The sequence below is a fragment of the Pelodiscus sinensis genome, chromosome 29 (assembly GCF_052426305.1).
Source record: "Pelodiscus sinensis isolate ZL-2025 chromosome 29, ASM5242630v1, whole genome shotgun sequence".
NCBI lineage: Eukaryota > Metazoa > Chordata > Testudines > Trionychidae > Pelodiscus > Pelodiscus sinensis.
Genome location: NC_143080.1, coordinates 10,732,541 through 10,749,251, shown reverse-complemented (window position 1 = coordinate 10,749,251; position 16,711 = coordinate 10,732,541). Strand labels below are relative to the sequence as shown.

General features: G+C 53.8%; 1 protein-coding gene across 2 annotated transcripts in view; it reads left to right on the top strand.

The window, feature by feature from the left end:
- MRC2 (mannose receptor C-type 2) overlaps positions 1-16,711 on the top strand; it is an 85,417-nt gene that overhangs the window by 28,047 nt on the left and 40,659 nt on the right. For both annotated transcript variants that reach the window (XM_075911591.2, XM_075911590.2), the window contains exons 2-6: positions 5,443-5,850; positions 7,010-7,183; positions 9,040-9,204; positions 10,492-10,605; positions 12,999-13,142. In XM_075911591.2, coding sequence (XP_075767706.1) covers positions 5,443-5,850; positions 7,010-7,183; positions 9,040-9,204; positions 10,492-10,605; positions 12,999-13,142 — 1,005 coding nt within the window. The remainder of the gene's footprint in view (positions 1-5,442; positions 5,851-7,009; positions 7,184-9,039; positions 9,205-10,491; positions 10,606-12,998; positions 13,143-16,711) is intronic.

Sequence of the window (16,711 nt, the reverse complement as noted above, 5' to 3'; positions counted from 1 at the left end):
CATTATTCTGAATTAAAAACTATAAACCATTAAGAAATCCATGCCCAGTTTTCCCCTGAGGAGGCGACCGGTGCTAGTCCTATTGCTTAATGCACCACTGAGAGCTGCTCAGTTTCCTCCAGGATGGGCCCAGCAGGCTGGGGGGAGAGGTAGCTCCGTGATTTGAGCAGTAGCCTGCTAAACCCAAGGATGGGAATTCAATCCTTAAGGGGGCCATTTAGGGATCTGGGGCAAATCTGTCAGGGATGGTGCATGGCCCTGCAGTGAGGGTGGGGGACTGGGCTTGATGACCTATCAAGGTTCCTTCCCGTCCTATGAGGTAGGTATATCTCCATCTGTTACTGACCGGGGGGTGGGTATGAGCCCCTCCCTCTAACACTCTGGGGAAACCCTGATCAATGCAAAGTAATGCACATTGGAAAACATAATCCCAGCTACACATACGGTATGATGGGGACTCATTTAGCTACAACTACTCAAGAGAGATCTTGGAGTCATTGCAGATTGTTCTCTGAAAACATCCACTCCATGTGCAGCGGCAGTCAAAAAAGTAATCAGAATATTAGGAATCATTAAAAAAGAGACAGAGAATATCTTATTGCCTCTATATAAAACCATGGTGCACCCACATCTTGAATACTGAGTGCAGATGTGGTCACCTTTTCTCAAAAAAGATATATTAGCATTGGAAAAGGTTCAGAAAAGGGCAACAGAAATGATTAGGGGTTTCAAATGAGTCCCATATGAAGACTTTTCATCTTAGAAAAGAGAAGACTAAGGAGGGATATAATAGAGGTCTATACAATCATGACTGGTGTGGAAAAAGTGAATAAGGAAATGTACTTGTTCCCATAACATAAGAACTAAGAGGTCACCAAATGAAATTAATAGGCAGCAGGTTTAAAACAAACTAAAGGAAGTTTTTCTTCACATAGTGCACAGTCAACCTGTGGAACTCCTTGCCAGAGGATGTTGTGAAGACTAGGACTTTAACAGGGTTCAAAGAAGAGCTAGATAGATTCATGTAGGTTAGGTTCATCAGTGGCTATTAGCCAGGAATGGTGTCCCTAGCCTCTGTTTGTATGGAAATGGATGACAGGAGAGGGATCACGTGAGAATTACCTGTTGTGTTCCCTCCCTCTGGGGCATCTGGTATTGACCACTGTTGGCAGACAGGACTCTGGGCTGGATGGACCTTTGGTCTGACCCAGTATGGCTGTTCTTATGTTCTTATGCTTCATCTCCCCTCCTCCCTGGGTCACGTGGGCTCCATGTGGAAGCATTAATACTCGGAAGCTTCTGACCCATCCCCCAAAGAGCTGCTGTAATGACAAAACCCCATGGTCCAAGAGGGACATGTTCTACAGCCAGCTGCCCCATACAGAGGATCAGCTGGGATGGTTTGCAATGTTGCAGTGTGGACACGTGACATCCGCCTGTCCTGCTCCTGGGTCATCCCTGTGAAAAGGGCAAGTGCTCCACTGGGAGAGGTTCCATGATGCTGACTCTGGCCCCTCTGTTGCCTGTCGAGGCACAGAGCTGGGATGAATTTGTGCTCCCGTCAATCTGGTCGGCCCTGCATCCAGGCTCCCTGCAGAGAACATTTCTGTGCGGTTCGCGCTCACATCACTGTCCGTTCCAGACCCCCATTCAACTCTTCATCAAGTCTAAACACGAACATCTATTTTAACAAAGACCAAGGCCTTGTCTATGCTAATCCTCGCCGTCGAGCGAATCTTTATCACTTCAGCTTTGCAAGTATAGCTGAAGGTGACACGCTTATGACCAGCATCCCCTATACACTGAGCACATGGGCGGCCACCCCAGAGAGATTCAAAAGCCACCCAGCAGATTAGCAGAGTGCTCACAGCCAGCAGCGTGTGTTCCTACAGGTGGTGCACTCCCACACATGCCTTGGTGCACAGAACAAAATTTATTCTACCCACGGGTGGAAAAAATGAGAAGGAACATTGCTTATTGCGGCATCTTGTGTTCAGTAAAGTATTCAGCATGGATGGCAGAGTGCTCAGAGATCGGTTTATCATATCCAGTGGATCGATCGCTGAAGCGTTGATCCCCGGCATAGTGGAGACAAGCGCTAACATGCAGGTGAGCCAGACTGATGGTCCAGCTATGCATCTGTCAATGCGGGAGGCCCACGGGCCTTGTCATGAGCTGTCACCAAGTCTGCCAGTGTCACGGTGAGTATCTAAAAACTCAGAATGCCTGAATCTGCGTGGTGCCTAAGGGCCGGACCCTGGGCTCCATGTGGCGCTGCCACTTTGAAACGCCGCGGTCAGCCCGGTCCCCAGCCGGCCCTAGGCTGCACGTGGTGTTTCAAAGCAGCAGTGCCACATGGATCTGGTTCGCACTGCCCACCAAAGAGCTGCCTTCTGCCCTGCCTGGTGTGGATGCTGCTTTCATTTGGCACTGGCAGTGTACACGCATGGCAGATACAGCGCAGCTTTTCGGTGCGCTCTGCCATTCACACCCTTCTGGTCCAAATGACACCTCAGTGTAGATTTGGCTCTGGTTCTCTATCATGCATGATGTTACTGCTACTTGGGAGCTGGCCCGTTAGATAACTTCTGTTTCAACGCGAGCTCGAGGAGCGTAAAACATTGTTTATATGTCAGTCCTACAAAAACAGAAACAATTTTTAAAAAATCGCAACAGCAAGTCAGTTTAAAAATACGTTATTTAAAATCTGTGAGCTTTTGTCAACTTCATTACGCTAGGGCACTGGTAGCAATGGCATAATTAATTTGGGGAGGAAACTTCAGTTTAATAGTTTAAAGGCATGTTACTAATGTTTTAAAATGGTAAGAAATCCCCTCCCCTGCAAACCCCCCCCCCTCGCCCGCCAATAACTATAGAGGGTAAACTTTGAATAGAATTCAGTTTTTAAAGGATAAAAAATAGGTTGATAAAAATAGAACGGAGTGTTCCAAAAATCACCCCTTTGTGAAGGTTTTACTGGAATGTCTCGTTTTTTTCAGTCCGTTTTGCAAGACCTCTGAAATGCTCTGTTCCACGCTCTATGCCACATATCGCCCCTCACGTGCAAGTTAATACAATATCACTTTGCCACATTTCCCTTTATAATGGGGGAGAAAAAAGGCACCCAGATGAACCTGCCGCATTTGACAGAGATTCCCTAACACATCAGCTGGAGAGACACATATGTTTTCACTGATTCTCACACAGTTCTGGAAAGCCACAGTCTAACGCAAACCGTAATGGTGACCTCAGCAGATTCTTTTCGGCAGATTAATGTCCCATGTGAATGATCCAGTGACAGCAGGGCATGCTGGCCTGTGGATGCGCCGTGGTATGAAGTTGCCGGTCGAGTGACAGTTCAGTGAAGGCGTGGTAAATCGTGCTTCTGAGTGTCTGTTGGGGTGAAAGTGAGGGCCTTGCGGAGGGTTGTAGTGGCATTGTAGCCAATGGGGAAGAGGCAGGGGGTGCGGAAGGCTTCTCCCCAAGTTAATTTCCATGCTTTCAGGGTTGGGGGTGGGTAAGATTTACTTTGATGCAACTTGAGCGCTGACTAAAGTTAGTTTTGGTTCCTGTTAGAGGTGAGAGTTCTAAGGCTGGTCATGTTTCAAGCTGCAGCGATCTAAAAGTGTCACGTCAAGTAAGCGTTTGCAGGGTCAGTATTCCTGGGTTCTCTTCCTGGAGCAGCCGCTGACTTGAAGTCCATCTGTTACAGGGCCTGCTTGCAACTTTCGCAGCCGTACCTGAAGCTTAGGCACAGGCTGTTAGGCTGGACATACCTACCGGGAGCTCTGGGTAATTACTCGGAGCGCTAATCTGCGCTCACACTCATCCTGCCACGATTTCACTGCTCTGATATCTGGACTAGCCAGATGAAGACGCGCTCCGGTGTACGGCTATGTAAGATGCAATCACACCCAGTCGCTGTTGTTTGTGTGGTCTCGAGCAACTCACTTTACTCGGAACTTCCAATATTCTCCCAATGGAAAAATGATCAAAGCCATTTAGTGAGTTAGGTGCTCGTCTCCCATTCAATTGAGTCCCTACAACCATTGAAAATCACTGAATGGGGGTGAAAAATGTACCCCGTAGACCCATAAGTGAGGCATAAAAAGACCAAAGCGCAAGGAGAAGGGAAGAAAAGCCAACCCCACGTGTCCTGAGCCGTTGGCTTTGCCTTCGGAGAGTGTTTTCCATCAGCCGAGCCGAACTCATGAGTCATGTGGGGTGAGACCTTCTCTGTACCGTGTGTGTTCCAACATTTTTTTTAACAGGGCCCCAGATGTGCATAAATGTGATGAACACCATTTTATTCCCCCGCATAGCTGTGTTTTTACAGACTTGAATGCACTGGCTAAAGAAGACAGCCTCCAGCTGAGCCGTAAGCGTGGGCTCCGCTTGCAGTGTGGAGGGTTACTTTAAAAACTGCTGTTGCAAGGCTGCCTAGCATCCTTTTAACAGGACAGCTGAATTGCTGGGGCCGGTCAGTGAGCTCAGAGCAATCCGTGGAAGCTCAGGCTTTGATGGCACTTTAATTTCTCTAGCAAAGAAATGCCTTCATGCCTTTGCCAATACCCCAAATGCCCCGGATGGCATGCTGGGAAGCTTAAGTACTGTTTCCAAGCACTTGGAGATCTTTTCCAGCGCATCGATGGAAAACTGCACCTCCTTATGATGCTGTTTAGAGGCAGAGGCTAAGGAATAAAGAGCTGCCAAGCGCAGGGCCCTGCTACGCTAGGTGCTGTACCAGCCCACAAAAAAAGCAATAGTCCCAGTCTCCAAGGATAGGCAAGCCAAAGAGGTCATGCAGCAGGGCTGTGAGTAGACTCTTGGTGCCCTGACTCCCACCCTAGTGTCCCACCCTCTAGGTTGGTCCAGGACTAGGGGCAAGTGAGCCGGGCAGTAGACTGCTGTGCTGTTGGCCACTTGGGGGCAGGAAGGGGCAAACAGATTTTGCACCTGCGGCAACAAAATGTCCAGGGTTGCTCTGATCAAAACTTCACAGCTCGCCTGGAGTCCCAAGCAGGATGCTTCAAAGGGAGGCATGAACCCAGCTGTACCCCACCCGATTAAGCGACAGTTACATCACGGAGCGAGCGATGTCATGAGCCACATCCACATTTATAAGCTGGGCAGGCTGGGACGAAGGGGATTCAATCGCATGTTTCTGGGTGTAAGCTGAGCACTCGGGTCAGGAAGCAATGTCCTCCAACCCCCTCCACTCCTGTGGCCAGATGGTGCATGGGGCAGGAGTCTGGATTTTGAGGGGCCACTGGTCTGATCTAGTTAGATCTCGTGTTTCTCTAGTGGTCAGGTCATGCCCTGCACCAGGGAAATTGATCGACCCTGGTAATTGTTCTCCATGCAGATGCCGCTGCAGCAGCTGCTCAGTTTCACAAGAGGCCCTAATCCTGTGTCCCTGCCTTTGCTCTCTTTGCTTTCCAGATTCCAAGGTGTTCCTGATCTACAATAGCAGGCTGCAGGGCTGCTTGGAGACCAAGGACGCCCTGGTGAGGATCTCCAAAGCCTGCAACGCCAGCGCCCCAGCCCAGAAGTGGAAATGGGTCTCCCGGAACCGACTCTTCAACCTTGGGACCATGCAGTGCCTCGGGGTCTCCTGGCAGGGCAGCAACTCCACCGCGGCGGGGCAGTCTCTGGCCACCTACGAGTGCGACCGCGAGTCCGTCAACATGAGGTGGAACTGCCGGAACCTGGGGGAGCATCTCTCTCACTATCTGAATGCCAAGGCAGGGAACCTCTCGCTGGCGCCGGCCGAGAGAGGGGATCAGGCCCGCGGCGGGCAGTGGAGCATCTATAACACCCAGGAAGATTTGTGCTCCAACCCCTATTCTGGTAACACCTGGGGAGGGCTCTGGGCTTCTGCGTGGTCCCCATGGTCTCTGGTGGTTTCTGTGATCGGAGTAGAACCTACAGCAGGGCTGGGCAAAAGGGCCTCTGTGGCCGGATCTGGACCGCCAAGCGGGTTGATCCAGCCCGCAGAGGCCCTGCCAATCAGGGCTTGGGAGGCGGGGGGGAAGCGCACGAAGTTTCCTCCACCCTGTGCCTGCCCTGCAAGGAGTGCGCAGTGCTTAGAAGTGCCACATGCTCCAGGCAGCGAGTGAAGTCTCCTCCCACCGCCAGGGGCGTGGGCGCCTAGGGAGAACATCGGGGAGGGGGACTAAGGCGCTCCCCCACCTCCAGCCCAGTTATGATCGGGGGGGGGGGGGAGCCTGGAAGTGTCCTGGCCCCGCCCATTCCGTTTGAGGCCCCGCCCTTCTGGTTGGCTCATTCAACCCAGCTTCTTCAGCTGTGTCCACGCTGGCGACCTTACAGGGGCACAGCTGTACTGCCACAGCTGCACCGCTGGAAGGTCTCCCATGTAGCCATGGTACTGTCCACGCTGGCGCCTCTCTTGTGTACTGATGCCACCCCGGGCCACTGTTCCCTTTGATCTGTTCCATCCATGTGCGGAATACATTTTTATGTGCCCCGTGGCGTGTGCAAATGTGCACCACCTGGAGAAATGCAAACCTAGCCACGGGCACTCGGCTCCTCAGCTGGGCAGCACTGGAATCTCTCCCCCATGGCCGCACAAGCGCTCAGCTTCCAGGGAGGCCTGCCCCTGACTGACACACGTGCTAGTGTAGACGTGGTCGAGGGGCCTGGCTCTCTGCCAGTGTGGAGTGGGCATGAATCAGGAACAGCATTTTGCAGCAGCTTTGCGCTGCTGATGTGACTCCCCCAGACGCCGGGCAATGGAGAGTCGGGCCAACCGGGTTCTGAAAGCTCAGACTAATGACGGAAGATCTGGGGTGGGGGGAATAATAAATCTAGGGCTGGCCGAGTCCATTCTGCGTACGTCGGGGGAAGAAGGGGCTGAGCCGGCGTTCAGTGCTGCACCCTCTGGCCCCGCTGTCCCGGCGGGCTCGGCAGGGCAGGCTCCCTCGGCTGCTCTGTTCCGGGGAAGGGAGCCCGAGGGAGGGTTCGACTCTCTCACTCTTTCCCGCTGCAGAAATTTACACCATCCAGGGCAATTCCCACGGGAAGCCCTGCACCATCCCCTTCAAGTACGACAACCAGTGGTTCCACGGCTGCACCAGCACGGGGCGGGAGGACGGCCATCTCTGGTGCGCCACCACGCAGGATTACGGCAAGGATGAACGATGGGGCTTCTGCCCCATTAAGAGTGAGTGGCGGTTGGCCTGGCCGGAAGCTTAAACAATGGGGGAGGGAGGTGATGCCAGCTGGGCATTGCATGGGGCAGAGAGGATTGTGTCAGGGATACCAGCCGAGCACTGGTGAGGGGTTGGAAGCTGCAGACATGTGGGGGATACCAGCCTGGCTCTAGTGAGGGCATGGGGGATACCAGCCTGGCTCTAGTGAGGGCGTGGGGGATACAAGCCTGGATCCAGTGAGAGTGGGGGATACCAGTCTGGCTCTAGCTAGGGTGTGGGGGATACCAGCCTGGCTCTAGCTAGGGTGTGGGGGATACCAGTCTGGCTCTAGCTAGGGTGTGGGGGATACCAGCCTGGCTCTAGTGAGGGTGTGGGGGATACCAGTCTGGCTCTAGCTAGGGTGTGGGGGATACCAGCCTGGCTCTAGTGAGGGCGTGGGGGACACCAGTCTGGCTCTAGCTAGGGTGTGGGGGATACCAGTCTGGCTCTAGTGAGGGCGTGGGAGATACCAGTCTGGCTCTAGCTAGGGTGTGGGGGATACCAGCCTGGCTCTAGCTAGGGTGTGGGGGATACCAGCCTGGCTCTAGTGAGGTCGTGGGGAATACCAGCCTGGCTCTAGCTAGGGTGTGGGGGATACAAGCCTGGATCCAGTGAGAGTGGGGGATACCAGTCTGGCTCTAGCTAGGGTGTGGGGGATACCAGCCTGGCTCTAGTGAGGGCGTGGGGGATACCAGCCTGGCTCCAGTGAGGGCGTGGGGGATACCAGCCTGGCTCTAGTGAGGGCGTGGGGGATACCAGCCTGGCTCTAGTGAGGGCGTGGGGGATACAAGCCTGGATCCAGTGAGAGTGGGGGATACCAGTCTGGCTCTAGCTAGGGTGTGGGGGATACCAGCCTGGCTCTAGTGAGGGCGTGGGGGATACCAGCCTGGCTCCAGTGAGGGCGTGGGGGATACCAGCCTGGCTCTAGTGAGGGCGTGGGGGATACCAGCCTGGCTCTAGTGAGGGCGTGGGGGACACCAGCCTGGCTCTAGCTAGGGCGTGGGGGATACCAGCCTGGCTCTAGTGAGGGCGTGGGGGATACCAGCCTGGCTCTAGTGAGGGCGTGGGGGATACCAGCCTGGCTCTAGCTAGGGTGTGGGGGATACCAGCCTGGTATCTGGTGGGGGCTCCATGCTGTTGACACAGGGCAATGCAGCTTTTCCTCTCAAAGGCGCTTGACAGTGCTGACCGGGGAGGAAGCTATAAAGTCACCTCCCAGCACCAAGGCGAAGGCAGCAAAGGCCCCAGCGTCCCTTATCCTCCAGCCACATGGCCTGACATTTAATTCAGGGTGGGAGGGTGCTTTGCCGTTGGGTGCATCCCCAGCCCTTCTTTCAGAGCTTGCCTTGTTAGCGCCTGGGCCCTGAGGCCCTGGTGGACGTTCTCAGCATCTCCTCCATGGGCGACTCCAAGAGCAGCACGAGTGGAGAGAGCCAGGCCCCCGCCCCACGCTGGCTTCACCCTCTGCGGGCTGGGTTCTGCGATCCTTCCTCGGGCCGGCCCTGAACTCCCCATGTCCCTGGCGGGCAGAGGGAGGCCGGGCCGAGGAAGGTGCTGCCCAGGGTTACTCGTGTGCCGTAGTCCTGCCCTGGTCAGAAAAGGCCGGTTTTCTGCCTGCTACGCTGCATTTGCCGCGGTCTCACACCTGGCCAGAGGCTACCCCCGCCCGTCGGGGCTCCAGTGGGCGCGGCCTGCCTTTGGGGTATCCCTGAAAGGAAACTGCAGCCTCTGTAAGAAGCCGAACAGGGACTATCCGTCTCCTGCTGGCTGTGCGGCGGCATCAGCGGTAACCCCCGGCTCTCCCTGCCCCGCAACCCCCCCTCCCCAGGCAATGACTGCGAGACCTTCTGGGACAAGGATCACCTGACCAACAGCTGCTACCAGTTCAACTTCCAGTCCACCCTGTCCTGGCGGGAGGCGTGGAGCAGCTGCGAGCAGCAAGGGGCCAACCTGCTGAGCATCACGGAGATCCACGAGCAGACCTACATCAACGGTGAGTGTGCCCAGCGCCAGCCTGGGTAAGGGGCCCTTGGATGGGGGCCCCGGTTCCCTGGGCAGGGGACACGGTACCACGGAGTGCCTGCACTTGGCCTCCAGCATGGCTTTTAGTCGAGCGTGGCCCCGGGGAGAGGTCTGAACGGGGGCAGCTGTCCTGCTCTCCTTTTCGCCTCTGCTCTGCTGCTTCTGAGCACCCCGGCTGCTTGGGACACGTCCACATACCCGCAGCAGGCGTGGCTGCACAGAGGTGCTCGGAGCTGTACAGCAAATCAGCCCCTTGCACGCCGAGCTGGAGTAGGTTTTTGTGAGTTCTCACTGCCCTGCGTGGGCGGAGCAGGCGCTGGGTGGGCGTGTGCCTGTTATCCCGATGGATCGGGGCTGGGAGGGGCGAGCTGGGCTCGGCTGCGTCGGGAAGCCTGGATGGAAGCCGCTGTATAAACCTGCCTTTGAGCTCTTGGCTAGCAGCTCCCTGGGTTCGTAGACACTTCTCTGAAGCCTCGTGTGTTAACCCCTTCTGGGGTGAGAGCCTGTGTCCTGCAAGGGGAGAGACCTGTGGGGCGGCAGGACCGCGCCGGCCGGCTGGAGCTTGGCAGAGGCAGGCTCTCCAGCCGTTCACGCTGCTGAGGACCCGGTAGCGCCGCCCAGGTGACTAACGGGGTGCGGCAGCCTCAGAGCCATACGGGGGTTTAGCAGCCGGTCTGAAGGGGAGGCAGGCGGGTTCCCCCAGCGGTTCTGTCTGACCAGCGAGTTTCCAGCCTGCTGCCCAGATTTAGGAGCAGGCCCTGTTATCCCACGGGAGGTGTATCTCTGATGCCCCCCGGAACGCTTTTGCCTGCCGTGGTGCGCGGGTCCCTCCCGCTGCCGTCCGGGTGGGGGCGGTGATGCGCACCGACAGGCTGCAGCGAATGCGTGGGCCGTAGCTGGCGCTTTGCTGCGCGTGTGATGATTTTTTTGGTTTGTTTTTTCCTGAAAGTCTCTGGCTTAGCAGCCTGGTGAGCGATGGCCGCAAGTTAGCCACAGAAGAGAGACAGCGTGAGGAGGGCAGGTTTCACCCTCCCGGGCCTTAGGCTGGCAGGAGGGCTCAGTCTGGTGTTTGGGGTGGGTGGGCCAGCAGCCCCCGGCGCTGTGGCAGTTCGTGAACCGCGGAGCCGGGCCCGGAGGAAGCCATGTTTGCCGAAGCTGCTCCGGGGGCCTTGTTGTGTCCGCTGGACATGAGCTGCGTTGCTGATGAGGCTTTCCGGGAACAGGAGATGCATGATGCTGTCCCCCTCTCTCTGTCCAGGGCTGCTGACAGGATACAGCTCCACCCTCTGGATTGGGCTCAATGACCTGGATATGAACGGGGGCTGGCAGTGGTCCGACAACTCACCTCTGAAGTACCTCAACTGGGAAAGCGGTAAGGCCGAGGGTGACGCAGCAGGGCGAGGTCCTGGCCAGCTCGCAGCAGGAGAGACACAAAGGCAGACGTAGATGCTGTCTGTAGGCAGCCTGGCGGAGGAGCCAGGGTGGTAGAGATCCTTTGGTGGGTGGCTGTGGCAAAGCCCAGCATCCTGTCCCAGAAGCCTAAAAACAGATGGTCCAGGCTGCTGCAGGATTTAACCAGTAGGTTTACTTGCTGGTACGTAGCTGGCACACTGGCAAGAGAGACCGTGCCAGTTGACAGCAGCACTTTGCCATCGGTGGAATTACATCATCTCTCTTTGCTCTGCATGATGCATGGGTCCAAGTGGGAATAAGGACATCGGCACTGAGTCTCAGAGGTGCCGGATGCCAGGGAATAGTGTGCATGGAACAGGAGTTGTCATGGAACTGTGTGCCGCTTGACACCAGAGAAATCTGGGCCATGTAAGAGACTCCATGGATCCATGGAACTCCAGGCCACATGAAACCTGATGTGGGAGGTGACTGTTCAGACTGCAGTATTCCTGGGGTGAGATCCTGGCTCCATTGACTTCGATGGGAGTTTTGCCATGGTCTGCAGTTGGCTCAGAATTTCACCCTGGTGCTGGGAAGGGGGGAAAAACTATGCTAGAAAGTGAATATCTTAAACTTTAATTTACTGTAATCTGGAACTACAGACACTAAAGTGTCTTAATTGTAATGCTGTGGTTATTTCACAGCAGGGCTGAGTTAAGGGTTGGGTGCCTTAACTGTGAATTTCCATCTCTCATCCTGTCTGGATTCATCTGAAATGTCACTTTAACTCTGAATTTCCTCAGTTTACAGGGCTTGCTTTGTGGATAATTCCAGCATCCCTGTAATGGTCTTGATCCCTAAGGGCATGTCTACACTACAGAGTTATTTCGAAATAACAAGGTGAGCGTCCAGCAAGCCTGTTATTTCGAAATTGTTTTGAAATGGCGAGCTTGTTATTTTGAAATAATAACCCCCTCGTTCTGCGAGGAATAACGCCTATTTCAAAATTGCTATTTTGAAATAGCGGTAGGGTGGTCGCTCAGCTGCTGTTGTTTTGAAATAACGACTCCCAGTAATTACTCCTCAGTGCTTCCTTGGGCTGTAAGTCGAGGTAGCGCGTCCACATTAAGGGAGCCTGTCTCAGACTCATTTCGAGGCTTCCCTGTTGCATGGACGTGCTATTTCAAAATAGTTATTTCGGGAGTTCTTATTTCGAAATAAGTAATTTCGAAATAACCTGGTAGTGTAGACCTAGCCTAAGTTAGTAGCATAGTTACTCTCAATCTAAACTCCATCTTGATGTAACTTTTTGCCGTGGAATACGAAATAACGAAGGTCCTGTGTAATAAAAGGCCAGCTGGCTGTCCTTGTTTAATGCATTCCATGATACAAGCCCTCGGGGGCATGCAGTTAATTTTAAAGGCAACATCTTAAAGCCACTGCTTTCGTTTCTCTGTGCGTGTGTAACCATTGGCGAGTGCTAGGGCAGGATGTTATTGGGGGGAGCTAGTTTAGGGGGCTGGATTCAAAGGTAGATGTGGATGCTCAACAACTCAGAAAATTGGACCCTAGGAAGTTTTAGGATTACATATTGACCTGAATGGAACAGCACCTGCCAGGACACTAGGGGTATGTCTACACTAGCTCGTTAATTCGAGCTAGGTAGGCAAATGAGGGCAACCAGGGTTGCAAATGAAGCCTGGGATTTAAATATCCCGGGCTTCATTTGCATGTTCCCGGGCGCCACCATTTTTAAATCCCCCTTAGTCCGAACTAACTGCCTGTGGGTAGACGCGGCAGTTAAACGTTAATTCGAATTAACTCTTTAGTTCGAATTAACTGTTACTCCTCGAGGTCGTGGAATGAGGAGTAACAGTTAATTCAGACTAAGGAGTTAGTTTGAATTAACGTTTAACTGCCGCGTCTGGCTGCGGGCAGTTAGTTTGGACTAAGGGGGATTTAAAGATGGCGGCGCCTGGGAACATGCAAATGAAGCCCGGGATATTTAAATCCCAGGCTTCATTTGCAACCCCGGTTGCCCTCATTTGCCTACCTAGCTCTAATTAACGAGCTAGTGTAGACATACCCTAGCTGAAGTTTTAGAGGCCCCAGACCTTTATGCTTCCAGGCATATGCTGATTGCCAGTTTCGGGGTCAGGACGAAATTTCCCCTGCTGTATAGTAGTGCCCCAAAAGCAGGATTGCAGGATGTCACGCCTTTTGCTGATGCATCTGGCAGTGTGCATTAGATGGGAAACTCCTGTGCTGTGATTTAACTCTGTTGTAGTCCTGGCGATGGGCTCTAATGCTTGTATTTTCCCTACCCATCCTCCTCTTCCTCCCTTCGCCTCACCCCCAACCTCCTCCATGTAGACCAGCCTGACAATCCCAGTGAAGAAAACTGTGGGGTGATCCGGACGGAGTCCTCGGGGGGCTGGCAGAACAGGGACTGCAGCATCGCACTGCCCTACGTCTGCAAGAAGAAACCCAATGCCACCTCCGACCCGTTCACGACAGGTGAGCTGGAGGGACTGCCGGCCACGCAGCGCTCCACCCCAGCCCCTGCAGCCAGGCATCTCTCTCCTTTTCTTCTTCCCCCGCCTTCCTTTTTCTTTCTTTGGATAACAAAACAACCCCGCTCGCCCCTCCCCGGCCGCACTCTGTCAGTATTGGTGTATTTTGGTTGTCGATATTGGGTTGGTTTTCTTAGGGGTAAGGGAAGAGGGGAATGAAAATGAGGGTGCTCAGGGTCTCTGGGTTACAGCTGGGGGCCTGCCTCTGCCCCACCTTGCACTTGGGCTGGGGGCAGGCTGATCACGCACGTCCCTTCCAAGGGCAGCTTCCCCGCCTCCCTCGGGGCAGACTTGTTGTCTGTCCTCACTGCAGCTGGGGTTTTATTCCAGTGGCTAGGGCTGAGCAGTCCCCTTCTAGGGGGAGGGACAGCTCAGAGGTGTGAGCATTGGCCTGCTCAACCCAGCGTTGGGAATTCAATCCTGGAGGGGCCATTTAGGGATCTGGGGCAAATCTGTCAGGGATGGTGCTTGGTCCTGCTGCTGTGAGGGCAGGGGACTGAACTCGACCTCTCATGGTCCCTGCCCGTTCCTGGAGATGGGTGTATCTTCTGCAGAGGGAACAAGGACTCCACCCTTGCCCAGTAGCCAGGGGAAACCTTTGGCCAGGGAGTGCACAAGGGGGCACAGGCTCTCCAAACACCGTGGGCAGGAGGGGCAAAGGGCCGGCCAGCAGCCAGCCAGGCCAGAGTCCCCGGGCATCCAGGGGATTAGCGAGGAGGCCCGGAAGGAGTCCGTCTTCCCCCTCCCCCATGCAGTGGCAGGGAAGGTGGGGCAATGCTGCTTGCGGGAGAGGCAGGGCTGTCCACATGCTCACCGGCAGGAGGCGGAGCAACATAGCGGGGGGACTGGTGGCCACCTTGCTCTGCTTCCCCCACTGCTGCCATTGAGGGCAGGCTTTTGCTGCCTGTGCCAGGCCCATGGCTCCACTGTTCCCCTGGGGGCCTAGTCTGGGGCAGAGACGGGTGCCTGGGATGGAGAGGGATTTTCCCAGCCCTTCCCCAGGTGCGGGGGGGGGGGAGAGGTCATGGTTGGTAGCCCCCCAGGTGCTCCCTCACCAGGCACCCCTGCCCATCCTGCAAAGCAGACAGCTCTCTGAGGTTGCCACACTGGTTTCTTTTGATTGCTGTCCACCTCTTCCACAGCCTCTGCACTGCCAGTTGGGATGTATTAAAACATCCCATGCCAGGCTGCTGGTGGGAGGCTTGCAGGCTGGAGTTTGTACCCAGTGGTTTGGGCAAGAAGTTGGAAGTTGAGAGGTTCTCCTCCAAACTCAAGCCAATGCCTGCCTAGGAAGGAGTCCTGCAGAAAGGGATCTGGAGGCCAGAGTGGACCACAAGCTAAATATGAGTCAACAGTGTGACAGTGACAGAAAGCAGTCGTCATCCTGGGACATGTTAACCGGGGTGTTGGAAGCGAGATACGGGAAGTGAGTCTTCTGCTGTGCTCTGTGGTGATTTCTCCATGTTTCAGGCAGCACGTGGAGAAATTGGAGCAGGTGCAAAGACCAACAAAAATTGTTAAAGGCCTAGAAAACATGGCCTGTGAGGGAAGACTGAAAGAACTGGGCTTGTTTAGTTTAGGAAAGAGAAGACTGAGAGGGGACATGACAGCCGTTTTCAAGTATTTAAAAGGGTGTTATGAGGAGGTGGGAGAAAAATTGTTCTCCTTGGCCTCTGAGGACAGAACAAGAAGCAATGGGCTTAAATTGCAGGAAGGGAGGTTTAAATTAGACCTCTCTATCAGGGTGTGTCATGGCTGTTCCCCACTCTGGCATGATGAACGCAGAAGTGGGGGCTCGCAAAAGCACCCCAAAACCTGATCTCAACAGGCTTTGGTACAAAAACTCCCCCTCAAATCCTAATTCCTGGACTTTGGAGAATAAAAACCTCTGCCACCACCCAAGTAATGGTAAGAAAACCAGGGAAGAGATCACTTGGGAAATCTCAGCCCTAAAGTAAAACCAGGACACACAAATTAACCAATACCAGGTTAAATAAAAAAGAACTTTTATTATCAAAACAATACCGCAATTGCAAGCATAGTTGGAATGGCTAGGTGGTAAGAGCCACCAATTAATATACTCATGGAGGATTCTCCCATAGGCCAAAATTTAATTACAAAAGAGAGGAAAATCTATTTCTAACAGCACAGACATCAGATCCAAATTCCCAAACCAGAAAACAACTACTTACGTATTATGAAGAGTATTTTTCTTGGAGAGAGACATGTCTTCTGTCTCCCTCAGTATCTAGAGAGCAAACTGGCCCAGAGACAAAGGAGGGAAAACCCAAAAATCCCTACCTGCATTTCTATTGGCTGACTGCTACCTGGCTAGGTACAAGGGACATAGTTAACCCTTTAGTCCCCAGGCTGCTGACCACCCCTCATGGCCATGACAGGGTGGTTGAGCACTGGAATAAATTGCCTAGGGAGGTTGCAGAATTTCAATCTTTGGAGATTTTTAAGAACAGGTTAACACACAGCTGTCAGGGATGGTCTAGACTCTAGATGGTGCTTTTCCTGCCATGAGTGCCGGGGACTGGACTTGATGACTGTAATATCAGCCCTGTTCTTGCCAAGTTCTGTGAGCAGGGCATGCCTCTTGCTCACAGCTTCACTCTGCTTTATGTTAGCAAAGTGTTGACAGTTGCCGGGTAGGCCTCAGGCCTCTGACCCAGCCTGTGATATGTGGGCTCACACTTCAGGCCCTCATCTTACTACAAGGACCTCTCAAGTTTCCTCCCAGTTCTGTGATTCTGTGCTATAAAGTCAGGCCACGTAGCTATGTCAACTGGGAGCGTAAAAAACTCTCACTCCCCTGACAGCTGTGCCAGCAAAACCCGCCGTGTGGTCGCAGCCATGCCGAGAGAGGAGCGCGTAGGTCAGCATCTCTAATGCTGTTCTCGGAGTGGTGTGGCTCTGTCGGCAGAATTCCTGCTGGTGGATGCTGCCTCTGTGCCGCACTGGCTGAGGTGATATTGGCTCTGCAGTGTAGAGTAGGGATGTTAAATTTAGTTTAATCAACTAATTGACTAGTGGATGGATTTTCCATCTACAAGTCGATAAGTGGGGGAGCCGCAGCGGGGTTAGCTCCCAGTCCAGCAGCTAACCCCACTGTAGCTCTGCCTTTTGAAAATATTAAGAGTCTATCAGCTCTTAATACATTTAAAAGGCTAACGCGCAGTGGGGGGAACCCAATGCGAGCCAGGAATCAGCTGTCCCGGCTCATGCCAGGTCCTCCCTGCTGCGCTTCTGCGTTTTAAATGTATTAAGAGCCTGTTGGCTTCCCCCATCACTGGCTCCTCCTCCCCCCTTGCTGCCTCTGAGGGTGCGTCTAGACTATGTTTTTCTTTCAAAAGAAGATATGCGAATTCAGCGTGAATTTGCATATCTTCTTCCTATCGCTTTTTCGAAAAAGCAAGCAGTCTAGACACGGTTCTTTCAGAAAAAAACCCACTTTTTCGAAAGAACACTTCTTCATCAAAAAATGAGTTTTACAGCATTCTTTCGAAA